The sequence below is a fragment of the Oncorhynchus nerka genome, linkage group LG20 (assembly GCF_034236695.1).
Source record: "Oncorhynchus nerka isolate Pitt River linkage group LG20, Oner_Uvic_2.0, whole genome shotgun sequence".
In the NCBI taxonomy this organism is placed as follows: Eukaryota; Metazoa; Chordata; class Actinopteri; order Salmoniformes; family Salmonidae; genus Oncorhynchus; species Oncorhynchus nerka.
Genome location: NC_088415.1, coordinates 72,788,500 through 72,816,297, shown reverse-complemented (window position 1 = coordinate 72,816,297; position 27,798 = coordinate 72,788,500). Strand labels below are relative to the sequence as shown.

Below are 27,798 nucleotides of genomic sequence, written 5' to 3'. Positions count from 1 at the left end.
ACTCGATTAATTTCTACTTTTATTTATATCCGACTCTGGATTAAAAAATAAAGTGTCTGTTTTATCAATAGATGGCATGTGTGATTGCTTCTTATAACCGAGATAAGGCAATTGGGAGTGTGTAGAACAGCGCAGGCAGCAGTGTGCTGAGTTTATTGAAAGAGTTCCTCTCTCTGACGCCCCCTCGCTCTCCCCCCTCCCCTCGATTTGAAGGGCTGCCTGGGTGGTCTCCCCCTCTCTCCACTTTGGTGAGCTGTTGCTTAGCAGCTAATAATAGGAGATGTTTGCAAAGTAATTTGCCTCTTCCTTGGCCAATGAGAACCAGAGCACTTTTCCATCAAACCACCCTTTTCAGGATTTGCAGAGGGGCTAACTTCTCCAAATGTTACTGCTACGGGATCAGAGGCAGACTTAGAGATCTGATCGAGACGTTCCTACTTCGAAACGTTGTTTTATAAGCTATTAGGACGGATGAAGACTGAAGGATCTATACGGATTTGGGCACATAATGTTGGGATGGAGTTGCAAGACTTTGGCTCAAGGAAAGACTAGAATATATTATCCAAACTTTTACCCGGTGGATGCGCTAGTATTCTATCTTGGATTATTGTCGCTTTTGCTGAACTCGCACTGTTTCTCTCTTGCTTTGCTCTGTGCTTTGTTTTCTTGTTTGGACTATGGCCTCGGATCCCAGAGTCCCAGGGGCCGGTGTTTTTGGAGATTTACCCCCAAATTATATGCGTTCTCCGCCGCCAGTAAACTCAGATCTTCTCCGGAGACCCAGCTACTGCCACGCTGCTTTCGCATTAAAACAGATTTCTAAGGTGATGAAATGCTTTCGATGGAATATGCTTAATGTTTCATTCATCGTCTCTGTGAATGAGCGTTATGTTCTGGTACTTTTGCGGAAACTGATGTTATTACTACTCGAATGGAGGAATATCAATTGAGGGAGTTTTATGTCAAAATGTCATACAATGTGATATACACGGTGCTATTACACTCTAGTGATATTTCGGTGTTACATTTGAACATTTACTGGCACGCACTGATTTTACACTTCCAGCCCCGATCCCCCTATGAATGAGAATAACTTTATCCATTCATTTTTAGAAGCAATACAACTCAAAATAGTTATTTCTGCGTGTGTGGGATCTGTTCAACTCTGTTTGTAACCAGTTAGACGCAGGGTCCCCGTTGTGGGCTAGTTTGTTTGAAAATGCAGTGGGTCTTACAGAGGAATTCACTGATTACGTTTTATCTGACAAAGCATCACTGGACCGCATGAACGCTTGGAAATGTGTCAAAACTCCTAAGTGAAACCAAAACATCTGTCCAGTGTCTGTACTAGACCGGTGACATTGTTTGTAAAGTAGAAGGTCTTCAGACAGTGTTTTAATTTTAAATTATAGGAGAAGGGATTTTTGGTATAGAAACTGCTTATTGTCAAATCCTTGCATAGCCTGTAAGAAGGTATGTAGCCTATAAAGGAAAGTACGGTATAGTCTACATCACTCCTGACTCAAATATGTGCAATCTTGTAATCTTTCAACTTCCATTTAAAACTAGAAGTTGCGTTAGTGCACAACAGCATTGGGTTTCATATGTTTTACCATGAGGTTGTTATGGGCAGCTGGCTGAGTGTTTAAAAAAGGAAATATTGTAAGATTGGACAAAAAGTCCTAGTCCAAGTACACAAAAGTGTTCAACTCAAATTGTATTGGTCACATACACATATTTAGCAGATGTTATTGCTGGTGGAGCGAAATGCTGTTCCTAGCTCCAACAGAGTAGTAATATTTAACAGTGTAGTACTATCCAAAACGATTCACAACAAAAAACACACATCTAAAAGTAAAATAATGGAATTAAGAAAGATAGAAATATTACATTGAGGAATGTCGGAGTGGCTTTGATTAAAATACAGTATAATAGAATACAGTATATACATATGAAATGAGTAAGGCAGTATGCAAACATGATAGCCTCTATTAGATGCTTATTTAATCCTAGTTGTTAATAGTGTATTATTCATGTGTAGTAGGCTACACAAGAACAGCATAGAGTACTTGATATCCCATTTGACAACTATGCTGTTTATTTTTGTTAAGTCCAAACCATGTAACCATAATTGTGATGTCATGGGTTTTTGATTCCATAGCAAACCCCCATGCCTCTGGTGATGAGTGGCACCCTGACTTCGCTTGTGCCAACTGTGAGGGCCAATTCCAATCCAAAGACTGGCCATTGCTTTACCCTTTTTTATGTTGGGCCCTCAATGACCTACTATCAATTAGGGTTCTGGCTGGTTATATTCCGATATTCACATGGTCTCGAGATCTGACATTAGCTCAGTGATGTATTTCACATAGATATGATTTGCTTACAGGACAACTGACATGAAGACTCTCAAGTAGCTGACTAATACAGTAGATACTGTAATGTTGAACATGCCCTTAAGTATGTCACGTTATCACAATGAAAGTCATACTCAAGTTAGCTATCTTATTAGCATAGCATTCTCTGCTACTATACTACTATATTGATTTTTTTTTATCTTACAGTTAGAAACAATGTAGTCTTCCATTAGTGAAAACTTGTACTCGTCTATGCCATAGCCATACGGTCCATGTAATGCAATATGTTGTTATTAATGTGTAATAACAAGGTAATAACACTTTTCTCTCCCTCCATGTTCCTCTTGTCTCTTTAGGGGAAGGCTGTGGGTCAGAAGGCCCCGTTGTGGGTTCGGGCGAGGTTCCAGGCTCTTCTGTTTTCTTTGGGCTGTCACATCCAGCGACATTGTGGAAAAGTCCTTTTCATTGGACTGCTTGTGTTCGGTGCCTTGTCTGTGGGTTTGCGGGTTGCTGCCATTGAGACGGACATTGAGCAACTGTGGGTTGAAGGTGAGTCTGGCGTTTCAGTTTTGGGGTATGGTTTGGGGGGGTTGTCTGGGAAGGGGAGAAAGGGGTCATTTATTTTGCCCAAATGAACTTGTTGTAGACATTTTGCCACCTAAACTACTACTGAAGGGGGGACAGGAAACTGTATGGGTGCTGTCTGACTGATTTGTCGATCAGTAGTTGAGATGGCTGTTTTTTGTAGAGACGATCCTCTACAGTTGTTTATTCATGATTGGGTGATATACAAAAATGTGTTTGTTTTTCCTTTGTAATCTTTTGTAAACATTGAAAGTTGTGGTACTTTGTAAGATCTGCACTTTTGAGTGTGTTTTTTGCTGATGCCAAAGTTGCTTTGCATTGGGAATGGAGAATGGGTCAAGATATTCCTACTTTATTGCACACAAGGAGCTAGCGTTGGTGTTCACTGCAAATGCAGGCCATCTCTTGTTCTTCTCATCAGCCTTGTATTGTTTGCCATGGTGGTTCCATGATCCATGTTTTATTTGCCGTCCTTTCTGTGTGCAGGCTGGGTTATCGGTGCATATTCGGGCAGCTTTATTTGGTTTTCACACTGCCAAATTCCTTTTAAGCCCCCCTAGGCTTTTGCCGCACTCCTGATCCCAAGAGCAGATGGGCTGTGTGAATCGTTAGCCATCTTTGAGGAGCTGACCCTCCCCCCTAGCTCCCTGTGTGGTCCTTAACTATTCTTGGATTCCATTCAACAATAAAAGCACCCCCTTTCCTACAAAAAATATGTTAATACAACTGAAGATTTCCCACCTGTTTTGCACATTGTAAAAAGAGTTGTAGTATAAACACTCACTCAGTATCTGTGTATTTTATTCCGTAGCAACACTTTGGCTGGGAAGGGGACTACTACTACTGTTGTCAATGAAATGCCTGTGGTCTGACACACTGTGTTTGAGTTTTTGTCAGATTGGTGAAGCCAAAGATTTTCAGATTTGCTTGTCAGATTGTAGTTGAGTTGTCTGAGTCTGACTCACGAACAAGATGTGAAGTTATCGCAGTGTAATTTGTCATGATCACAGTATTTTGGTAATGTACTGGTGTGTATTTCATACACATTAAATAAGCTAACCGTTTGTCTTCTGAAAGGAGGTTGTTAGATGTAGCCATATGGGTTTGTTATGCCTAATCATGGAGTCATTCTGAGTGAAATGCCCAAATGCTGAAAAGGAATGCTGTTCCTTTAAGAGGCAGTGCCCATGTTTCTAAAGTTTCTGCCTGTGTTGTTTCCCCCAATAGCCCATTGACAAAGCTGCTCAGAGTTGAATGAAAAGTAAGTGGTTTGGTAACAAGGAGAGGTTAGATCTTCTCGCACGCACACACACACACACGCACACACACACACACACACAATTTTACAAAAGGGAGGAAATATCTCCTAATAAAACAGAGAAGTTCATTGCTCTCTTAGAAAAGATGAGTGTCCAAAGAGCATTATTTTATTCATCAACAACTTACAGTCCGGACTCAAACTTTAAAAATAGCAAGTGTAGAAGGCTTAATATTTTCTCAGTACAGAACGCACATCTATAGGGTCTTCTTGTCAACACATGCAGAGGTGTATTCTGACCGCATATGAGGGATGAGGGTGCTGATATGAGGCCTCCTGGGCTCACACTTGGCCAGCTGGGAGTTCCTGAGAGCATATGCCCCCCATCATATATCCTCAGGCCATATCTGTCCCCAACTCAACTCCCACCCAAATGTCACGTTTGCCACCATGCTAGTATAGATGTCCGGCTGTTTGTGAAGTCCGACCACCAGGGTCCTTACCTAAGCCTACCCTATACCCTACCTGGCCTACCCCATTCTACCCAACCCTAACCTAGCCCAGGATAATGTGCTAAAACTTGTGCCATAGGACAGTCGAAAATAGTGTTTTGGAGAGAATTTGTTTTCCGACCCTGATAATGCAAATCCCTGCTGTACACTGTCACTACAGCCTTAGCTGGGACTAGTATGTCTGTTCTGAATGTTGATATACTATTGGTGGTATATAAACCAGTAGTTGGTGCTAGTCAGAAACATATGGGAGTAGATTTCTTCAAACTGAGGAAAGGTGTGGTAGTTAAACATATGGTACCTGTTAAGGTGTACATATGGGGAAGGACAGATACAAGCCTAAGCGGTTCTTTCTCTAGGTGGACAGACGACTTCCACTGGTTGGCTAATACAGACAGAGTGCTGACTAATAATGCACGCTAAATTCAGCTAAGGAACCTTTTTTTGTTAGTCATATGTTGTTTTCTTTTGAACATTTTTTTGCTACCTCAGAAGCAATGAAGAGCAAGCAACAACACAGGAAAGGGGGCTAGCAGTCATGGGTGGGACCTGGGGAGAATGTGACCTAGCGTGTATTGTCTGTCGGAAGAAAAGGGGAATAATAAAGTGCAGGGAGATGAGGGTGGGGGTGGGGGAGCATTGGGGTTGAAGGTTTTAGGGGTATACACTTCAACATTTTCCCATTCCCTAAAAACAACAGTATGGCTTCTCTCTCAGGACACATTTCTCTCACCAGTTCAAGCAGGACTTAGAAGAAAAAGTATATTGCCTGGGTAGGGAGTTGTTTTTTCTGGATGTAATATATGTTTAGCTATAGCATTATTACTATGGCAACAGTAGATTACCCAAAAGGTTTGATATTTTGTAGTGGGTAAAATATACCACCAAAGACCAGCAAAAAGCTTTGAATAGAGCATTTAGAGTGGAAAATAAATGTTTACATGTAATGTACAAGTATGTACTGGTAGCCCACATGAACTAAACCCATCCTTCTTGACACAGTTTTGATGATCTTGACAGACATGTACACACAGACAAGCTGTGCAAATATTACAAAGTGACTTGGGATTTGTGTTTTAAAAAGAGACTGTAGAAGTGGGGAAAATAACATATACAGAGAGCATGAATGACCTACTCCAAATGGCGAACAGTAGGTACCTTCTAGAGCCCTAGCAGCACGAGGGGAACAGTAGGTACCTTCTAGAGCCCTAGCAGCACGAGGGGAACAGTAGGTACCTTCTAGAGCCCTAGCAACACGAGGGGAACAGTAGGTACCTCCCAGAGCCCTAGCAGCACGAGGGGAACAGTAGGTACCTTCTAGAGCCCTAGCAGGACGAGGGGAACAGTAGGTACCTTCTAGAGCCCTAGCAGCACGAGGGAAACATGTGGACGTTTCAGTGTTTGGAACAGTTATCTAAACAAAAATGCAAGGTAAATGCTATAATTAATCAGAAAATACACAGTCTTCCAGTTCAGGGTCTGCTACAAGAGAATGAAAGGTCTATGAGGCATTATTGTAGGTGAATGGCAAGCCACAGTGCCCCAGCTAGATAAATAAACTCCAACTGCTGAGCCTCAGACCTCACCAGTAGAAAGAACAAACAAGGCCAGAGTCAACCTGGGTCAGTTGAAAATGTTTATTTCAACCCCCTCCCTCCCTTCCTTCGTTCCCCCCACACCTCCCATTACTCTGCAATCCTCCAGCCTCAGTCCTCTCCTCAAGGGGCAGACACAAGAGCTGAATGCAAAACCTCACCAGCTCCCTCAGTTATTGAAGTCGCCATTAACCGTCCACTGTGGACAGAATTATAATATACAGTGCTAAATTATATCCTTTTTGGAGATATACAGAATTAAAGCAGTGACTCATAGCCACTCTATCTTTTCAAGTTATGTAGTGTTTATGGGACTTGGCTTTTTTTACATGTATAGTTACATTTCTGCACTATATGTAACTGTAGACCTGTTTAGCATCCTGTATTTTATGTTGCCAGTCCTTGCACCAGTCCTTGCAGACACTGGTGTGCATTTTTGGGAGTGCTGAAGGCCTATCCCTGTTACAGACCTGCAAGCCCAGTCTCACACATCTCCTGTATAAATCTCTATTTCATTCACTTGGACAGTTTCTTAAATCCTGCCAAAAGAGATTGTTCTCCTTGGTCAACTTTAAATAAAGTGACACCAGTCACCTTTTTGGGTAGAGTTTGCCCATTTTCCTCTCCGCTTGCACCCCCTCTGGAAAAAGAAGAATGAAAAACATTTTCTTTGTACTTGGTGTTGGGGGGGGATGGTCCTTGGGCTCAATAAATGTATTTCTAGGCTGAATGAGACCAGCAATTTGGGACATTTTTGCCTTTCACCGTGGGATGAATGTATGTTTCAACCACACATTAAGCTGCATTAGCAGCCAGTGGAGTGCCTAATGTGACTATTTTCGCAGCAGCCAACACTAGGGATGATTAGCATAATTAGTACAGGCAAGCCTATACATATGGAAATGGAAAGTGCCTAAATGCCAACACCAGTGGAAATTTATGTCAATGCTGACAGAAGTATCAAGATCTGAATAGATTGTAACTGAAACTGATTCTTTTTGCCTTTCGCTTTCAACGGTATTTTTTCAGTTCTTCCTCTCAAATTGAACTTCATTTCTCATCCTCTCACTTTTTGGGGTGAAGGAATACCTCAGTGTCCTCTCCTTTTACCACCTTGTCCAATTCAGACACCCCCCCCCAACATATACACACACACACACAGACCGACACACACTGTATTTCTCGTTAAGGTAGAAAGCCAGGCCCCCAACGCCTGCATTGTTTTATTTGCTGGGAAAAAGTCTTGGTCCATTTGCTTTTGTTGTGAAAGTTCCCTCTTTATTTTTTCCTGCTTGTTGGGAAACATCTGAAAGAAATTCAGGAGGGGAGTGACAAAAGCCTGTATTCAATCTCTGCTGCTCTGCCTGCTTTCTCTCAGAATTAGGAGCCTCTCTATCTGCTAAGTAACACATTGAACTGGGATGGGGAGGTGCTGCTGATTCTGTAAAAGGATGGCCTACAGAAAATGGCAGTAGAACTAAAGCTTGATTTCAGCAAAGACTTGTTTCGCTCTCGACCAGCCAGGGCCAAATCTATCCCTCTGGTTTTATACTGCATGCTTTTTTAAATGGATAACAAAGAGGGGGAATGGGCAAGATGACAGATTGACAGTTCCTAAACAGAACCATTCCAGCTAAGTCTATTTTCTATGTGAATGTATTTAAGTGAGGGAGTGAGTGAGTGAGTGGCGAGGCTGTGTGCGCATTTGAGTTTGTACATCTGTGATTTTGTATCCTAGAAGATCTAATCTGTGCTACAGTACAACACCGTATATTCTTTGTTTTATTCCTTTGGCGGCTGAAGCAGGTAAAGCATGTCTCTTCCTTGTGGGACTTCCTCCAAAGCAGCATGGGTCCTTTCAGTGGCCTCCTAATCCAGCTAATCTGGCCCACAACACTTTGAAGGTGGTCTCCGCTAATGGAGACTGGAATTGGACCTAGAGCTTGCATGCGAATGGTGCTGCTGCTGGCTCAGTCCTAATTGTTAACTGGGTTAATAATTGGGTTTTTGTGATGGCGCCTAAAAGTCTCTGAGCGAAGCTGGAGAAGTAGCTCGGCTTCTTGTGTGGGACTTCTTCCTCATTTGATTGGCTACATTGTGTTGCCTTTGACCAACACTTTTTGAGTTTGATCTCAACTGTTTACAATCACTAAACCTGTGCAGATGGATAGGCAGACAACATAACAGACAGGCATGGAGAGGGTATACATTGATACAGTACAGTATGGTACGGTTGTCTCCTGTGAGGTCTGTGGGTGGTGGTCTTTTCCTGGGTGGTGGTGGGCTGGACATGAGGGAGATTGGAGCTGACAGGGTCCATCAGTGGTCTGACACCAAGGAGCAGGGGTCTTTATCTCCTTGGTTAATTACATGCCACTTTCCATACTGCTCACTGATAGGGGAGCTAACATACATACACAGACACAGACACACACACGCACCTGGCCCTGGGTCCGGACGCTGGGTGGGAGGCCTTCTCCCTGAAACCTGCTACCATTGTCTGTCTGCCTCTGGCCAGCCCCAACCCCCAGCCTTCTTCTGAGAAGAAGTGAGAACCCCATCTGGATGGAGATTAGCTTCAGCTTTAGCATAGGAATGGCTATGGTAGGCAGTCCTCGCTCCACTATGTCTGTGATATAAACACGTTTGACTGATGGATAGTATCCCTGCATATGCTTGCAAGATGAGATGGACCATAACTGGGGATTAATTGGTCTGTAAAGGGGGTGTCACCTCCGGGGGTTGAAGTGAAAAATGGAACAGAGGGAGAACAAATGGGGGTGCTTTTCTTGGAGTGGCTTTGTGAAGAAGTATGAGCTCCCTGATCTCTTCAACCATGTTATGTTGATATGATTTACTGTTATCTCATTTCCCCATCCAATATGGGATTGCTGAAGGACACTGAGAGCTACATGTCTTAGGTCTTGACAACTGTCTCTTAATTAAAAGTTATTTTGGCTTAATGCTAACCCTTCACATCGGTTTCTGCAGGTTTCCAAAGGACACCAAATCCAGACACTTCTCTATAAATTTCCTGACTGCTTTGTGAAAAGTATTTGGGCGCCTGTCTCTTTAACGGCTCCTGGTTGCAGGCTAAGTGGATCAGAACAGAGAGTGAAGCAGAGCAGAGAGTGGAGCAGAGCAGAGAGTGGAGCAGAGAGTGGAGCAGAGCAGAGAGTGGAGCAGAGCAGAGAGGGGAGCAGAGCAGAGAGTAAGGCAGAGAGTGGAGCAGAGAGTGGAGCAGAGCAGGAGAGTGGAACAGAGAGTGGATCAGAGCAGATAGTGGAGCAGAGAGTGGAGCAGAGCAGGAGAGTGGAGCAGATAGTGGAGCAGAGAGTGGAGCAGAGTGGATCAGAGCAGAGAGTGGAGCAGTGGAGCACAGCAGAGAGTGGAGCAGAGAGTGGTGCAGAGCAGAGAGTGGAGCAGAGAGTGGAGCAGAGCAGAGAGTGGACCAGAGAGTGGAGCAGAGGAGAGCGTGGATCAGAGAGTGGATCAGAGAGTGGATCAGAGCAGAGAGTGGAGCAGAGCAGAGAGTGGAGCAGAGGGTGGAGCAGAGCAGCGAGGGGAGCAAAGCAGAGAGTGGGGCAGAGAGTGGAGCAGAGAGTGGAGCAGAGCAGAGAGTGAATCAGAGCAGGAGAGTGGAACAGAGAGTGGATCAGAGCAGAGAGTGGAGCAGAGAGTGGGGCAGAGAGTGGAGCAGAGAGTGGAGCAGAGCGTGGATCAGAGAGTGGATCAGAGCAGAGAGTGGAGCAGAGCAGAGAGTGGAGCAGAGAGTGGAGCAGAAAGTGGAGCAGAGCAGAAGAGTGGAGCAGAGTGGATCAGAGCAGAGAGTGGATCAGAGCAGAGAGTGGATCAGAGAGTGGGGCAGAGAGTGGAGCAGAGAGTGGAGCAGAGCAGAGTGGAGCAGAGAGTGGGCAGAGCAGAGAGTGGAGCAGAGCAGAAAGCGGAGCAGAGTGGAACAGAGCAGAGGGTGGAGCAGAAAGTGGAGCAGAGCAGAGAGTGGAGCAGAGCTAGTGAAGCCTCCATCTGGTGAGTGGTTGAGCTTTCTCTCACAGAGCAGAGCAGTGACTGAGTGTTGGGCCGGGGCCCCAACCGGGGTTCTAGCTGGGTGGTCCAGATGGGCGGAACGAGACACAAATAGCTATAATTTACTTCAGGATCCCTGTAATTACAGGCCCAAAGCTTGAAAGTCAGTTCCTGTAGATGCCCCAATGTATTAAATATGAGCACAATGTCTCAAGTCAAACAAGTGTCTGTTCTTAAGTCTGGTTTGATTTTAATCAGAGTTCGAAAACAAGTTAACACGTACTAGTGTGAATGTAACCTGAGTGTTTCAGGTTGTTGTTCATTGGATAGGACAGTTTGTTCATGAGTGGCACCAAGGCTGACTTCAAAAGTGATGGCTTCACGAACATAAAGCACTTTGCTTTTGATTATTTGGTGCATGGGCACATTCTGCATGATCACAAATTACATTAGCTTACCTTCTTTTATGAATTCACAAGTAGGCTATGAAGGCTAGAAGAAAGCAGTGAAAGATTGTGATGTGTTTCCAAGCCAGTTATAACTTGATCTTACACTTCGAGACCCGTTTTTCTCCTCCCTCAATTAGAGGAGCTGGCTCAGGATTTGGGGAGGTGGTGCGAGGAAGACAGACAGAGGACGAGAGAGAGGGAGAGATGCGGAGAGGCGAGGTGGCCACAGCGAGAGCCAGCCTCTGCGGGATTGTCATGTAGTGGAACACGGAGGGGCAGACGAGCCCACTCTGATCCAGAGCGGTGTGTTTCATGTGCCCTTGGCATGGCCACAGATACCCTGCTCACTCTTTTCAGGGCAGCCTCTGGTAATTAGGGGGCTGGACTCCAGAGTTTCCTCTCAGGGCTTTGATGCTTTCAGCCGGGCTCTGCATACCACATCAACAGAATTTCTGCCTCGTTGTTCTCCCTCATCCAGCCCTGGCACCACCTTTTGTTCTTTCTCTCTCCTAGTTTCTCCCTCTCCTTCTCTGATGGGTTAGTTCTGGTATGGTGGAAGTTTGCTGTAAAGAATGGGTAGCATATCGTGCCTTGGTTTTTTACTGAAACCGTCTGTCTAGGCTAGAGGCTGTGTTTTTGGCTGTTTCTGTTTCTTACACATTCAAGCCCCAGGTGAAACAGACTGTGAAACTGGGGATGGTGGTGCTGCCATTCTGTGTCGTGCCGTGTTGTTAGTGATGGGGTTTGGGCACAGTGAGGAGGATTTCCCTAACAGGACACATCTGCTTCACAGAGGGAGCCAATGAGAAGCTTTGACTCATTTCTCTTGGCTAGACGTTTTGTGTCTGAAGTTCCTTCAAAACCAACATTGGCAAGGGTGTTGGCCAATCTGTGTTCATGTGTGTGTACTGCGTTCACTACACTCACGCGACACTCATTTCAATGCAGGGAGCCAACTCTGAACTTGTTTGTGTGTGTCTGCAATGCTTGTTGCACTAGTCTGATAATAATATGAGCTGTGCATAGTCATAATCAGACGATTTCTCCCCGTCTCTCTCTCTCTCCATCTCTCCACCCCTCTCTCTCTGCTGTGGTCTCTGTATCACTTGGACCCATGCCAAGGTCTCTGGTTTGAACTACACAGCTATTTAGAATCTAAGTCTTGGAGAGTCAGGAGGAGGGGTTGGCAGAAAGTTGGAAATTTGAAACTCAGCCTAATTAATGACTTTTTTTCTCCCACCACCCTGGTTGCTATTAAATTAAACTGTGAATCTTAAAACTGTGAGTCTTCAAAAGGGTATATTTCTAGAACTGTACAATCTGTGGACCTTTCTGTTCTTCACTCTCTCTGTTGATTGACGTTTCAACTTGCGTCATGCTTCCTCTGCAGTGGTAATGAGGCTGAGCTGTCTTGCCACATCGCAGCGCAATGACCATAAATAACCCGATAGCTCTTATATACGTGAGAGATGAGATGAATCTTTAACCCAATCCCCCCTCTCCATCTCTCTTCTTCTCTCTTCTAGCCGGTAGCCGAGTGAGTCGGGAGCTGCGCTACACCAAGGAGAAACAGGGAGAGGAGTCTGTGTTCACATCACAGATGCTCATACAAACCCCTAAACAGGAAGGGACCAACATTCTGACCCAGGGTGCTTTGCTGCTTCACCTGGAGGCAGCGCTCTCGGCCAGCAAGGTCCAGGTGTCTCTGTTTGGAAAGTAGGTAGACCCATGGGATCACTGGTGATTACGTCACAGCTAAAGAAAGGGGGTTGTCTGGTCTCACATATGTCATGTTCTGTATGTCTTCTCTCCTCAGATCATGGGATCTCAATAAAATCTGCTACAAATCTGGTGTCCCTATCATAGAAAATGTCATGATTGAAAGGGTAAGTTGATTTTTTTTTTAAGGAAATATCCCTGCCTGTAATGTTTTGTCCATGACTATTCACATGTATGTTTTTATTCTGTATTATGTACTCTTGATAGTTTGCTTAATAACTGATGAATGTATCCATGGTTTGCAGATGATTGACAAGCTGTTCCCCTGTATGATTGTTACCCCACTGGACTGTTTCTGGGAAGGTGCAAAGCTACAGGGGGGGTCAGCATACTTACCGTAAGTTCCAGAATAATTGTTCTTCAAATGATGCAAATTGTTTTCTTCCATATTGCTTGGAAATACAGAATGTGTTTTAGTGTTTATACGAGTCAGCTATCTTGAATCCCAGTATTACAGTTACGTTAGGGCCCGTGCCCAGCTAGCTTGGCCTCTTTCACCTTATTCATACGTTGGGTTTGGCAGGGGCCAGGGAATGTGACTTGGCTACAAAATCTCAATTGACCTCCTGGTTCTCGCACACTCTTCATAACAAGAGGCTTTAGTTTGGATCCAATACAGTGGTGGCGGTAATAACCTACAGTGGTGGTGGTAATAACCTACAGTGGTGGCAGTAATAACCTACAGTGGCGGCGGTAATAACCTACAGTGGCGACGGTAATAACCTACAGTGGTGGCGGTAATAACCTACAGTGGCGACGGTAATAACCTACAGTGGCGGCGGTAATAACCTACAGTGGCGACGGTAATAACCTACAGTGGCGACGGTAATAACCTACAGTGGCGACGGTAATAACCTACAGTGGCGGCGGTAATAACCTACAGTGGCGACGGTAATAACCTACAGTTGCGGCGGTAATAACCTACAGTTGCGGCGGTAATAACCTACAGTGGCGACGGTAATAACCTACAGTTGCGGCGGTAATAACCTACAGTGGCGACGGTAATAACCTACAGTGGCGACGGTAATAACCTACAGTTGCGGCGGTAATAACCTACAGTTGCGGCGGTAATAACCTACAGTTGCGGCGGTAATAACCTACAGTGGCGACGGTAATAACCTACAGTGGCGACGGTAATAACCTACAGTGGCGACGGTAATAACCTACAGTGGCGGCGGTAATAACCTACAGTGGTGGCGGTAATAACCTACAGTGGCGACGGTAATAACCTACAGTTGCGGCGGTAATAACCTACAGTGGCGATGGTAATAACCTACAGTGGCGGCGGTAATAACCTACAGTGGTGGCGGTAATAACCTACAGTGGTGGCGGTAATAACCTACAGTGGTGGCGGTAATAACCTACAGTGGTGGCGGTAATAACCTACAGTGGCGACGGTAATAACCTACAGTGGTGGCGGTAATAACCTACAGTGGTGGCGGTAATAACCTACAGTGGCGGCGGTAATAACCTACAGTGGCGGCGGTAATAACCTACAGTGGCGACGGTAATAACCTAACATCAAGCTGTGACTGAATAGCCGGTTAGCCTTGTTGTTAGGAAGAGGCCTACTTCAGTCGTCACCTATGCTTTTCCTGTCGCGGGGGCTAACCCCCGCACACACGCACACACACACACATACTGCCATGCACACACAGTCCCCCAGCCGAGCAGGGGAAGGCCCTCATGGAAAGGGGACAGGGGGAGGGAGGGGATGGCTGCTACTGGGTGGGTTGGTAAAGGGACAGGGAGAGGGAGGGAGGGAGGGAGGGAGGGAGGGAGGGAGGGAGGGAGGGAGGGAGGGAGGGAGGGATGGCTGCTACTGGGTGGGTTGGTAAAAGGAACAGGGAGAGGAGGGAGGGAGGGAGAGATGGCTGCTACTGGGTGGGTTGATAAAGGGGGACAGGGAGAGGGAGGGAGAGATGGCTGCTACTGGGTGGGTTGGTAAAGGGGACAGGGAGGGAGACATGGCTGATACTGGGTGGGTTGGTAAAGGAGACAGGGAGAGGGAGAGATGGCTGCTACTGGGTGGGTTGGTAAAGGGGACAGGGAGGGAGACATGGCTGCTACTGGGTGGGTTGGTAAAGGGGAGAGTGAGGGAGACATGGCTGATACTGGGTGGGTTGATAAAGGGGGCAGGGAGAGGGAGGGAGACATGGCTGATACTGGGTGGGTTGGTAAAGGAGACAGGGAGAGGGAGGGAGAGATGGCTGATACTGGGTGGGTTGGTAAAGGAGACAGGGAGAGGGAGGGAGAGATGGCTGCTACTGGATGGGTTGGTAAAGGGGACAGGGGAGAGGGAGGGAGGGAGGGAGGGAGGGATGGCTGCTACTGGGTGGGTGGGTCGGTAAAGGGGGGCAGGGAGAGGGAGGGAGGGGAGAGATGGCTGCTACTGGGTGGGTTGGTAAAGGAGACAGGGAGAGGGAGGGAGGGAGAGATGGCTGCTACTGGGTGGGTTGGTAAAGGGGACAGGGAGAGGGAGGGAGAGATGGCTGCTACTGGGTGGGTTGGTAAAGGGGGGTAGGGGAGCCTTTGGGTCAGACAATGGTAAGCATTCTTTCAGTTTACGAGTGAGTGTCCATCAGTGAGGGGGCCCTGGAGGGGGGCTCAGCTTTGTCAGCAACGAGTAACACTGTGCATTCTCATGGTAATCGCCCGGGCTCCGAGCTGTAAGTTGTCCAACAAATAAAAAGTGCATTATTCAAGTCTTGGTCCCCAAAGAGCGTATAATAAATTAACAGTGGAGTTTGGTTATTTTACGATGCTTTTTACCATATTCCTTGCTAATTCTCTCTAAATTGATAGTTACATTTTCTTTCACTTTCTGTGTATCAAAAAGTTTGATTGTAAATTCTACTAAAACCAATAGTTCAATTTGAGAGTCTGGTTTTGAAACTAGTTTTCTGCAGCCACATGCCTGCACATTGAACAACAAACAGTGTTTTCTCCTGTTTTCACCCAGCAGGCAGCTCTCTCTCTCTCTCTCTCTCTCTCTCTCTCTCTCTCTCTCTCTCTCTCTCTCTCTCGCTGTCTCTCGCTCTCTGTCTCTCTCTCTCGCTCTCTCTCTCTCTCCCTGTCTCTCTCTCTCTCTCTCTCTCTCTCTCTCTCTCTCTCTGTCTCTCTCTCTGTCTCTCTCTCTCTTTCTCTCATGTAGTGTGAGAGGAGAGAGTAGGGAAGAGCCTTTGATGATCACAGATCCACAAGTATTCCCCTAAATCACAGTGTTGAAATATGTTCTTAAAAATGTCTTTGTTGTTATTTATTTGCTGTTTCTTTTTGCTGTTCTGAAGAGAGCTGGGGGTGGCCTGGCCACTGAGGCTAATGCCCCTCTAGCTTCCGCTTCAGTTCAGCCGAGTTTAATGCAAAAAGAGGGAGAGAGAGAGAGAGAGAGAGAGAGAGAGAGAGGAAGAGAGAGGGAGAAAAAAATCTTTAGAGAACAAAGAGCAGCAATCTATGGAAAAACAAAAGGGCCTAGGCCGGTTCACTCAAGCAAAAAATAGCAGATAAAGGAGCCTCTCTTTGCAAGCAGGAGCAAAGGCGCTTGGTATGTGGGAATGGGAGACTAGCAGCTTTATTTGAAGCCACTCTCTTCATGAATCATTGGAGTGAGGTTGGGCCCAGAGTTAGGACACTTCGGGGATTCCTTTCTCTCTCTCTACCAACTAAAGTAAATGGCCTCGAAGTATCTAGATAAAAAAATATATATATATACTTTTTATATGATTGGTACAACATTATTTTATGACTTGTAATGTTCCGAGTTCTAGTTTTTGTGTTCACATTATTTTAATATAGTTTGATTATTGGATTTTTTAGAGGTGCGAGAACGTCAAATTAGAACATAAAATCGACCAATAGGGTTATATATTTGCCATGAGACATCTTTAGATTATTGTAAGAAATAAATGGTACAATTTTAACACAGGACAAAGTCAAAAAGATTTTGATGATCATCTACAGCACCTGACTACTCCAGAAAATGGAGACATTACGACCTATGCAGCCGAGGCCATTTCCCGTTGTCTGGTGTATTATGGGTAATGTGATATGATTTAGATCAATCTTGTAAAGCAGGGGTGCTTCCTCTTGACAAGTACTCTCCTTGTATTAGTGGGAGCCACTGAGTTAGCGCACTGTACAAAGTTGACTTTGTGCAGCCAAAGCTGTCAACTGACACCAAAGCATTATCCCTCAGGCCACATAATTGCCTGCTCTTTGGGGCAAATTATAAATTTTGCATGGGAGGAGGACCCAAAGGCAGCAGCAGCAAAAGGCTTCAGGATTAGGCCTTTTGAAAGGCTCTGTGAACATCACACCACTAAACAGTGTGAGAGGCAGGCAGGCAATCAGCCCGGCCTCCCAGCAGAGAGAGCACACAGACAGGCTCCCTGCTCAGCTCAGCCACCAGCCAGCCAGCCCTCTCACTGCTCTACTGCAGCCTTATCAAGATGTCTGCGAGACAGAGGTAATTGTTATGACTTGATGCACAAAGTTAAGAAATAGGAGCGAGCAGCCTGCCGCCGTGCCTTTCCCTCTGCATTGTGGCCCCGTGTAACAGGATAATAAACGCTACTTTATAAACGCAGCATCTGCAGCTCCTCGCCACCAAGGAGAGTACGGGAGAGGCAGGGCAAGACCAGAACCACCCAATGGCATACAGGAAGGCAGGGAAGTCTGGAGGTGTAGGAACAGTGGCATGGGGTGCAGCTGGAAGAGGAAAGGAAAAGGAAGATCCAGAAGGTTCTGCAGAAAGAGCACAGCTGAACTGCACTGGATAGGACTGTATATAAAGACATGCAGTGATGCAGATTGCTATGTCCATGTTATCTCTCTACTGTGCCCTGTGACTCCCTCTGAGCCTGTATGCTTCTCTGTTCCTCTACAGGGGGATGCCTGACATCCAGTGGATGAACCTGGACCCTCTGAAGCTGATGGAGGAGCTCAGCCAGTTCACAAGTCTGGAGGGCTTCAGGGAAATGCTGGACAAGGCCCAGGTGGGTCACGCTTACATGAACCGCCCCTGCCTGGACCCCAACGACCCCGAGTGCCCCCTCAGCGCCCCCAACAAGGACCTGAGAGAGGTAAGCTAGCGCCACCGTACCCTTCCACCGCTCTCCATCTCTGCCTCTCTATCTCCTTCCACCACCACTCTTCCTTTCTTTTAAAGAAGAGGGTATTTTAGTGAGCCCAATGTGCCTGGTTGTTAAATAAGCTAACTGTTGGCCCTGCCTGTCTGTCTGTCTCCCTCCACAGAGTCCTGACATTGCCGGGCGGCTCCAAGGCGGTTGCCACGGCTTCTCCAAAAAGTTCATGCACTGGCAGGAGGAGCTTATCCTGGGCGGCCGGGTCAAGGACACCCAGAATGCTTTGCAGAGGTAAGAGGGGGAGGGGTGTACACCAGGGCCAGGGGAGGATTGAGGGTGAGTGAAGGGAGTGGAGCGAGGACAGGGAGGGCCTAGCTAGCAGTGAGGAATCCCTCTGACTCCTAAGAACCTCACACAGCCGAGGAATGCCTCTGACTCCTAAGAACCTCCCACAGCCGAGGAATGTCTCTGACTCCTAAGAACCTCACACAGCCGAAGAATGCCTCTGACTCCTAAGAACCTCCCACAGCCGAGGAATGTCTCTGACTCCTAAGAACCTCACACAGCCGAAGAATGCCTCTGACTCCTAAGAACCTCCCACAGCCGAGGAATGTCTCTGACTCCTAAGAACCTCACACAGCCGAAGAATGCCTCTGACTCCTAAGAATCTCACACAGCCGAGGAATGCCTCTGACTCCTAAGAACCTCACACAGCCGTAGAATGCCTCTGAGTCCTAAGGACCTCACACAGCCGAAGAATGCCTCTGACTCCTAAGAACCTCACACAGCCGAGGAATGTCTCTGACTCCTAAGAACCTCACACATCTGAGGAATGCCTCGCATGAAGCAGGATCAGTTTCCTCCCCTGGCCCCTGCGTGGGAAAGATCAATCAAACATGATGGACAGCCACATAAACTAAAGACAGATTTGTTGTGGAGAGGAGTGGGGGAAAAAGGCAGCCTCTCCTTTAAGTCAGAGAATGAAAAAGGGGACGCCAAAGATAATTCCAAATACAAGGGTGTACTACCACACATTTCTAATGCTAAGGATATGTAAAACATCATATGTATGTAAGACACATTTCCTGGGCTCTGTTATGTATTATGAATGATTTCTTTTATTTCAATTGAATTTAAAACCACAGCACAAATGTGAATGGATTGACAGTGTTGGGTCTCTGCCCAGATCACGACCCTGGCAAATATGGAGGGAGGGATACAGTCATTTAAAGCCACAGAGTTTTTTCCATGATATGATTTACGATAATCTCATTCACATTTTTAACACCACAACTCTCACATCGGTGCCAAGTTGCCTTCAGGTCCATCTGTGCTCGCTGTGGAAAAAGGCATCAAGACACCTGCTTTCACCCGTTCAGGCAATAGAGCCTGTATCTGCATTCAGAAACACTAGCCAACAGCTGAATTCTCCACCCGTTTCTCCACGTAGTCTGTATAGAACCACCGTTTGGTTGATATGCCACTAATCAGAGTATGTAATATCTATAACAGCCGAGACAGGAGTCCCCTAACAAGAGGACTCATAACGTTTTTCTGTACTATTTGGGGGTTTTGAATGTGCAGAACATGACTCCTCTGTGTGGTCTGAGCTCACTTGGCTGCAGGCGTCTGACGGTGTCTCTCTCTCTCTCTCTCTGCCTCCTGCAGTGCGGAGGCCCTCCAGACCATGTTTCTCCTGATGAGCCCCAAGCAGCTCTACGAGCACTTTAAGGACGACTATGAGATCCATGACATCAACTGGAACGAGGACAAGGCCACCGCCATCCTGGAGTCCTGGCAAAGGAAGTTTGTAGAGGTATGTTTGGGTCAAAAGTGGCACACTCATTAGTGCACTACACCTGGTCAAAAGTATCAAACTATATAGGGAATCGGATGCCATTTGGTATGAAGCCTATGTTTCTGGACCCTAGCGCCCCGCCTCTGCCACCTGCACCTTTCAACAACCTGTCTTGACCCGTTTGAGTAATATGCCGGCAAATAAGAAATCAGAGAACAAATCACAGAGCGTTCTTTGGGTTGGCCTCAGGTCGGCTTGTTTTTCCCTACTCCTTTAAATTTGAGTCATGCTGTTTACCCACCACAGGCATAGAGGACTGGCTTTGGCCCAGGGACTGCAACCTCTGCCTGAATTCCATCAATCCTCAACTGCCTAGTAAACAGAGTCCTCCAAGGAGGCCACTGACAGACTACCAGTTATAGGAACAAGCTGTTTTTGTGATAGCTGACACCCAGCATGCTGACTGAAGGAGTGGGAGGGTCATGCCTCCACCAATGCCCGCTCGCAAGAGAGGAGAAGAGGGAGAGAGTGAACGGGAGATGAGGAGAGGGTCACTGTAAAAACAAAGTGCAGGGTGTTGGGTTCCCCTAAGGTTGTCGGCCATTCATGGTGCTGATGGAGTAGCTTGAGAGACCACGTGATCTCATTTATCCCCTTGACCCTTGCTCTCTGGTATCTGTAGTCCTTATTTGTCAAGCTTCATAGGGGCTCACCTATATCTTGTTTGTGTGTTGTTGGCCCAAAATAATAAGTTATGGGCATGCCCTGATCAAACTAGATCACTACTACTGGCTTATAATATAAATAAATTACTTCTATTATTGACCCCCCCCCCCCCCCCCCCCAGGTGGCTCATGGCAGTATCCCCCAGAACTCCACTTCAGAGATCCACGCCTTCTCCACCACCACCCTCAACGACATCATGAAGTCCTTCTCTGATGTCAGTGTCATCCGGGTGGCTGGAGGCTACCTGCTCATGGTAAGAAGTAGTAACCGACTCTCTCTACTGTAGGTTCATCATTGATATCAGTGGTTCGGTACAGATGCATATTTGCCTGTGCTGAGTTCAAAGTTCAAATCCTCACCCTCTCTCTTCTCTCCCGTCCTATTCCAGCTGGCCTACGCCTGTGTGACCATGCTCCGTTGGGACTGTGCCAAGTCCCAGGGGGCCGTGGGGCTGGCTGGTGTGCTCCTGGTGGCTCTGTCTGTGGCAGCTGGCCTGGGGCTGTGCTCTCTGCTGGGCCTGTCCTTTAACGCTGCCACCACACAGGTTCTCCCCTTCCTGGCTCTGGGGATCGGTGTGGATGACATGTTCCTTCTGGCCCATTCCTTCACTGAGACTGGCATCAACATCCCCTTTAAGGTAAGCTAGCGACCTCCACTCCCCAAGCCCCCTAGTTCAATCACCTGTAGATCCACTGTAACCTCATACTTGGTCTCTGTCCCAAAATCATGGCTCTGCTCAACATTAGTGCAGTATACAGGGAATAGGGTGCCATTTGTGACGCATACTTAGTTATATTAGTTAGAATGACAACAGTTACTTATATTCATGTACTCTGGCTGGCCTGGCACTAACCGTTGGCTGTGTTTTGGTTTACCCCTGCAGGAGAGGACGGGGGACTGCCTGAGGAGGACTGGCACCAGCGTGGCGCTCACCTCCATCAACAACATGATCGCCTTCTTCATGGCAGCCCTGGTCCCCATCCCAGCACTGCGTGCCTTCTCTCTGCAGGTACTAGACTGTGCTGTATTCCCCACTGTTTACACTGCCTAGCTCTGCCATGGAACCAGGAGTGCCAGGCACCCACGCTGAAGGAGACACACACATAAAATTGGGCCACATGCTTTTTTAGAAGTGACATTCATTAAGGGGGGGGGGTGTCTTTGTTCTTTTCTCACTGCACCCTTTATCTCACTCTCTCACCCTTTATCTCACTCTCTCACCCTTTATCTCACTCTCTCACCCTTTATCTCACTCTCTCACCCTTTATCTCACTATCTCACCCTTTATCTCACTCTCTCACCCTTTATCTCACTCTCTCCCGCTCTCTCTCTCTTTCTCCCTCCCCCTTTCTCTCTCTCTTTCTCCCTCCCCCTTTCTTTCTCTCTCTCTTTCTCTCTCTCTCTCTCTCTCTCCCCTCTCTCCCTTCCTCCCTCTCTCTTTCTTCTGTTCTCTCGCTCTTTCTCTCTCTCGCTCTCTCTTTCTCACATTCTCTCTATCTCTCACTCTCTCTCAGGTGGGGAGGGTGGAAATAATCAGAGGAGGGAGTGGATCAGTATATCACTGGGCCGTCAGCCTCTAGCTCTGTGATCTACCCGCCTCCCCCTGGGTGGTCTGTGGTGCAGTGAAACCATACCAACTATAATGTCAGCCCCAGGGTGATAGAGTAGAGAGGTAGGAGGGGTTCTGCACAGACACGCAGAGAGGGAAAGGGGGATACCTAATCAGTTGCACAACTGAATGCATTCAACCAAAACGTGTCTTCCCGCATTTAACCCAATCCTTCTGAATCAGAGAGGTGTGGGGGGCTGTCTTAATCAATGTCCAACTGCCTTGCTCAAGGGCAGAATGGCACATTTTTCCAACTTGCCAGCTCTGGGATTCGATTCAGCGACCTTTCGGTTTCTAGCCCAACACTCTTTAAAGCAGCAGCGTCCTCAGTTCCCTGGCTTGTTGACTATTTTCGCTGGTGATTTAGGGAGCGTTTTTTTACTTTGTTTGTTTTCTTTTACTTTCTGGGACTGAATCCGAGGCACTAAAACAGCAAGAGAGCTTGAATGTAGAGCCCTTTTTTGTGGAGCTCAAGAAGGCAGCTGTGGAGTTGGGTGGCAGCATTGGAGCGAAGTCATGAACAGGGTTGGCCCCTCTCCTAAACAGTATTTCTCCCCCCCCACCTCTCTCTCTCTCTCTCTCTCTCTCTCTCTCTCTCTCTTTCTCTCTCTCTCTTTCCCTAGGCGGCCATTATTGTGGTGTTCAACTTTGCCATGGTGCTCCTCATCTTCCCGGCCATTCTGAGTTTGGACCTGCACCGTCGGGAGGACAAGCGTCTGGACATCCTGTGTTGTTTCTACAGCCCCTGCTCCTCCCGGGTCATCCAGATCCAACCCCAGGAGTTCTCCGATGCCAACGACAACACCACCACCACCACCCACAGCCACGTGCCTGGCGCCCAGACTACAACGACCTACACAGGCTCCACCATCATTACCAGCACCCAGATCACCACCACCGTCCAGGCCTTCACCCAGTGTGACGCGGCAGGCCAGCACATAGTCACCATCCTGCCCCCACCTCCCAGATCTCCACCAGCCCTCCCTCTGTGTTGGTGGCCTCCTCCCCTGTTCCCCCCTCCCCCACCGACTCCTACGGCTCCCAGCTCTTCACCCCCTCCAGCTCCACCCGGGACCTCCTGGCACAGATGGACGAGTCCAAGGAGGCCAGGGAGTGTGTTCCACTCCCCTTCTTCCGCTGGAACCTGTCAAGCTTCGCCCGGGAGAAGTACGCTCCTCTCCTCCTAAAGCCAGAGAGCAAGGTGGTGGTCGTGGTCCTCTTTGTGGCTCTGCTGGGGCTCAGCCTGTACGGAACCACCATGGTCCATGACGGACTCTACCTGACCGACATTGTGCCCCGCGACACCAAGGAGTACGACTTCATCAACGCCCAGTTCAAGTACTTCTCTTTCTACAACATGTACCTGGTGACCATGGACGGCTTTGACTACGCCCGCTCCCAGCGTCTCCTCATCCAGCTGCACAACTCTTTCACCTCGGTCAAGTATGTGGTGAAGGACAGCGACCAGCAACTGCCCCGGATGTGGCTGCACTATTTCCAAGACTGGCTCAGAGGTAAATACAGTTTAATTAAAGGAGACCTTGTTTTTTTTTTCATTCCAGAAGCCCCATAGTGATTCTAATGTTAGCCAGTGTGTGTTTGAAATGGAACTCTGTCTGCGGTGGGTTCTTGCCCTTGAGGTATAGAGTTTGGTGATGTCAGGGCCTTTGGAGTGACAGGCTGGGGTTTGATGTTTATCTTTAGTCTGACAAAGGTGGAGGATGGGAGGTGGATGGGAGGTGAGTTAAAGCCTGTGGTGGTGAAAGTTCACCACCATCCAGCAGGGCTGGAGGGCAGATGATATCGTAGGAAGGCCAAAGGTGACCTTTTTGGCCTCTTCCCTCCGGCTTAACGTTGTTGGAGGTCCTAGACTAGTCATGAGGAAGTATTACGCTACAGGATATTAAGCTATCGAGGCTCGGCCGTGGGTAACCAGATTTGCTGTTCCAAAACATGAGGAACTGAACTCTTCAATCGATGGAGAACTGGGGAGGCATAAAAGACCAGGCTATTTCCTTTCTAGTCAGAATCTCCCTGTAATTAGAGAAAGGTTGTGTGGAACTGGTTTTCAGCTGCAGCGCCAGACTTTGTCATTTCGAAAACACGAAAGGCTTTGCTGGTTAGTTTATTCAGCCCATACACATGAGGAACAGAGCTGCTGTTTTTGGATGTGTGTGTGTGATTGTAGGAGGTTGATATTCAGAACACTCTGTAAAACGTCTTGTTTTAATTTGATGACTCATTCTAAACGTGCCAGTCTACCATCATGTTTTCACTACTCTAAAATATAACTCCTAGCGTAGTACTCAAAACATATCGGCGTATGTTGTGGCCCCGTCAATAGTTATATGATATAATAACCATGAGAATGTAGTGGTAAAAGTAGATCCGACAGAGATGGCTAACCCTGTGCTGTCCTGTGTTCTTCTTCTCTCTCCTTTAGGACTGCAGGCTGCTTTTGATACAGACTGGGAGGCAGGCAGAATCACCTGGGATAACTACCATAACGGCACCGAGGATGGTGTTCTGGCCTACAAGCTGCTCATCCAGACCGGCTCCAAGAAGGACCCCTTCAACTACAACCAGGTGTGTACCGTTACAGTGCCATGCCCCTACTGAGTTCAATAGAACTCCGTTTCCCAGCTTTGACCTCAATGGGACTTCCTGGTTAGGTTGAATCACCCCTCAATATGTTAGAAGGTATAGTCCTGCTACCGCGAATGCTAAACCCAGTCTCTCTTTGTCTGTCTATTCCAGCTGACTTCTCGTCGTCTGATGAATGAGGAGGGTCTGATTCACCCAGAGGTCTTCTATATCTACCTGACTGTGTGGGTGAGCAATGACCCTCTGGGCTATGCTGCCTCACAGGGTAACTTCTACCCTCAGCCTCGCGAGTGGATCCACGACAAGTATGACACCACCGGAGAGAATCTGCGCAGTAAGTAGGCGTCTCTTTAAAATCATATGAATCATTTTTAATCAAGTTGCTACCACGATCCAAGTTCATAATGGCCTAGGACATGTGTATCCTTCCTTCAATATAAAGGTATTGTTGATACTAACAACAGATTGTAAATCTGTGAGAACCTGAGTGTCTAACCTCTCCTCCATCTGTCACAGTCCCTGCCGCGGAGCCCCTGGAGTTTGCTCAGTTCCCTTTCTATCTGAACGGCCTGAGGCAGGCGTCCGACTTCATCGAGAGCATCGAGAGCGTGCGCTCCATCTGCGAGGAATTCACCCGTAAAGGTGTTCTCAACTACCCCAATGGTTACCCATTCCTGTTCTGGGAGCAGTACATCGGCTTGCGACACTGGTTCCTCCTGGCTGTCAGCGTGGTGCTAGCCTGCACCTTCCTGGTCTGTGCCATCCTCCTGCTCAACCCCTGGACCGCTGGCATCATTGTAGGTCCCCTCAGCTCAGCATCCCTCCTCCTCTTTCTCCTCTTCTTCTTTCTCCTCCTCCTCCTTCCAGGCCTCCCTCCCTCAGCACAGCTCAATAACCCTGCTACAGAGAGGGTGGAGGCCCCATCTCTGGGGAGGGCCCATGGCGGGTTGGCCTGGGGGGTGCTACTCACACCCCCCAGGCCTTTGTCATTCTAATCTGGCCCGGCCGGTCTTAGAAAAGGAAATGCAAAGCCTCTGCTGAAGACTTTACCTCCAGCTCTCTTTGTCAAAAATTGGGGACAGGACGGATCTGCCCAGTCGCGACCTTGGCCTGCTAAACCCATCCATCAGGCCTGGGGGGGAGATGGCCTGTCAGCTCAGCGGCTGGGAAACATTTCACACAGCCTGGTCGTGAGGGGAGGGTCCCTGGGCCGCCCGCCCGGTCAGACCGCACTGAAGGGTGACTCTCGTGACTGACCGTTGGGGCTGTAGTGGCGCGGTTCAGTCAGTGTGGCACAGGTTTCAGTTGGAATTGAAATGTATTTCATTTCACTATTTAAGTAGTCAGTCCTACTGAAAGACAGATGCCACAATCTTCCAAACACGAAGGGGTGTCCTTTCAGACCTACATGTGTCACATTGTCCCTCTTTAAGCTGGAGCTTCTATAGTTTTCACTGCCTATATGTGGCCGCGCAATAAAACAGGGTTTTATCATTTCCAATTTAACCGTGACCAAATTGGGACCCCTGCAAACATCAGAGGTTCACGAGGCTAAGGATTTTCAAAGTCCTCTCTCTCTATCTTATAAAAAATAATGTTTTTCTAAAGAAGTACATTAGTGGTGAAATTGTGTCAGGAGGAATGACAAGCAGTAGAAGGGGAACGGTGAGAGTCTGACATTGTCACTCATCTCAGCAACCTTGAAAGAGGGATCAGCTAGGGAGGGAGAGTGAGACTAGGGCCTAAGTGTAATTCAATGCCGTGCAGATGACAGTGAAAACCTTCCGAATGTAGGGTCAAAAATGATGTGGGGTGAAGACCTAACTCTTACCTAATTGTATTATGGAAATAGGCACTGAGAGTTGTGGGTGCAAGACATAACTTTCTCTCTCTTCATCTCTAACACGTTTAACTACACTTCAATGGTTGTGTTTCATTGTGACTCCAGAGTTTGAGGCAGTATAACCAACCCGTGTTCCTCTCCTCAGGTCTTCATCCTGGCCATGATGACGGTGGAGCTGTTTGGTATCATGGGCCTGATCGGCATCAAGCTCAGTGCCATCCCAGTGGTCATCCTCATCGCCTCTGTGGGCATCGGCGTCGAGTTCACTGTCCATATCGCACTGGTAAAAAACCTTCCTGACTCTCTTGGACAGGGTACAAAACAAAGTCAATGAAGATAAGAAGTGATGTCAGGGATGGAATGATGATGTAGCCACTAGTTACTACTTTTTTCCCATGAGTCTGTTCTACTGGACAGCCTGACCCTAACCCTCTGTCTCTGTCCGCTCTCTTGTCCCCAGGCCTTTCTGACGGCCATAGGCAATAGGAACAGGCGTTCTGCGGTGGCCCTGGAGCACATGTTTGCCCCTGTGATTGACGGGGCCATCTCTACTCTGTTAGGGGTCCTCATGCTGGCTGGCTCCGAGTTTGACTTCATTCTGAGGTGAGTGTGAGAGACTTCACTTCTGCCAGGGCAGATTCTCCCTTTCCCCCCAGTCCATATGTTGCCTTACAGAGGAAGTGGTGGTGTTGTGTTTATGTTGCTGAGGGGTAGGCCGAGGGGGCTGATGCATGGAGACAATTGTCTGTTTCCCCCTGGGTGAGGGAGCCAGTGTGGGTGGGGGGTCAGGGGTGCATGCAGGTGGGAATGTGGACCCCCACCTGGCCCTGTCTGTCAGGCCTTTGTGCTGCTGCCTGCCTGCCTCCCCCAGCGCCCTAATGGCCCCACCCTCTAATAGCACAACAAATGGAGAAAACATCAAGGGTGTGGAACAGCTGCTTGTAAACATGTAAATGTTTGACTACCCACTGGGTGGTGGTGACTCGCACACATGCATACACCACACATACGAGCACACACACACACACACATGCATACACCACACATACGAGCACACACACACACACATGCATACACCACACATACGAGCACACACACACACACATGCATACACCACACATACGAGCACACACACACACACACATGCATACACCACACATACGAGCACACACACACACACATGCATACACCACACATACGAGCACACACACACACACATGCATACACCACACATACGAGCACACACACACACACATGCATACACCACACATACGAGCACACACACACACACATGCATACACCACACATACGAGCACACACACACGCATGTAAACACACATACTATTTTCATACGGAATCTGTGAACATGCCAATCATCCGGTTGAAAGCTTTTGTGCCCAAATAGGGCACCACAATAAAAAAAAGGGTTTGAACTGGTCAGTTGTACCCCTACCAGAAGTCACCACCACAACCCTCACTCCCAACCAAGACCTCTGGCTTCTGTTGGATGGTCATTTTTTTCTCTGCCAAAATGCATCAGTGGAAAAAAGCAAATAGCAATGTTTTCAGCTGA

The 27,798-nt window shown here is 47.6% G+C and overlaps 1 protein-coding gene across 1 annotated transcript in view; it reads left to right on the top strand.

The window, feature by feature from the left end:
• Window positions 1-324: 324 nt before the first annotated feature.
• The window catches only part of LOC115103090 (protein patched homolog 1), a 33,606-nt gene continuing 6,132 nt past the window's right edge, over window positions 325-27,798 (top strand). Inside the window, 18 exon segments of the mRNA XM_029623715.2 lie at window positions 325-824; window positions 2,714-2,906; window positions 12,309-12,498; window positions 12,599-12,668; window positions 12,807-12,898; window positions 17,447-17,642; window positions 17,815-17,936; window positions 19,314-19,461; window positions 20,291-20,422; window positions 20,558-20,806; window positions 21,053-21,178; window positions 22,402-22,735; window positions 22,738-23,292; window positions 24,222-24,364; window positions 24,536-24,716; window positions 24,899-25,179; window positions 26,371-26,508; window positions 26,686-26,828. Of these exon segments, the coding sequence (XP_029479575.2) occupies window positions 678-824; window positions 2,714-2,906; window positions 12,309-12,498; window positions 12,599-12,668; window positions 12,807-12,898; window positions 17,447-17,642; window positions 17,815-17,936; window positions 19,314-19,461; window positions 20,291-20,422; window positions 20,558-20,806; window positions 21,053-21,178; window positions 22,402-22,735; window positions 22,738-23,292; window positions 24,222-24,364; window positions 24,536-24,716; window positions 24,899-25,179; window positions 26,371-26,508; window positions 26,686-26,828 (3,440 nt within the window). The 5' untranslated portion in view covers window positions 325-677.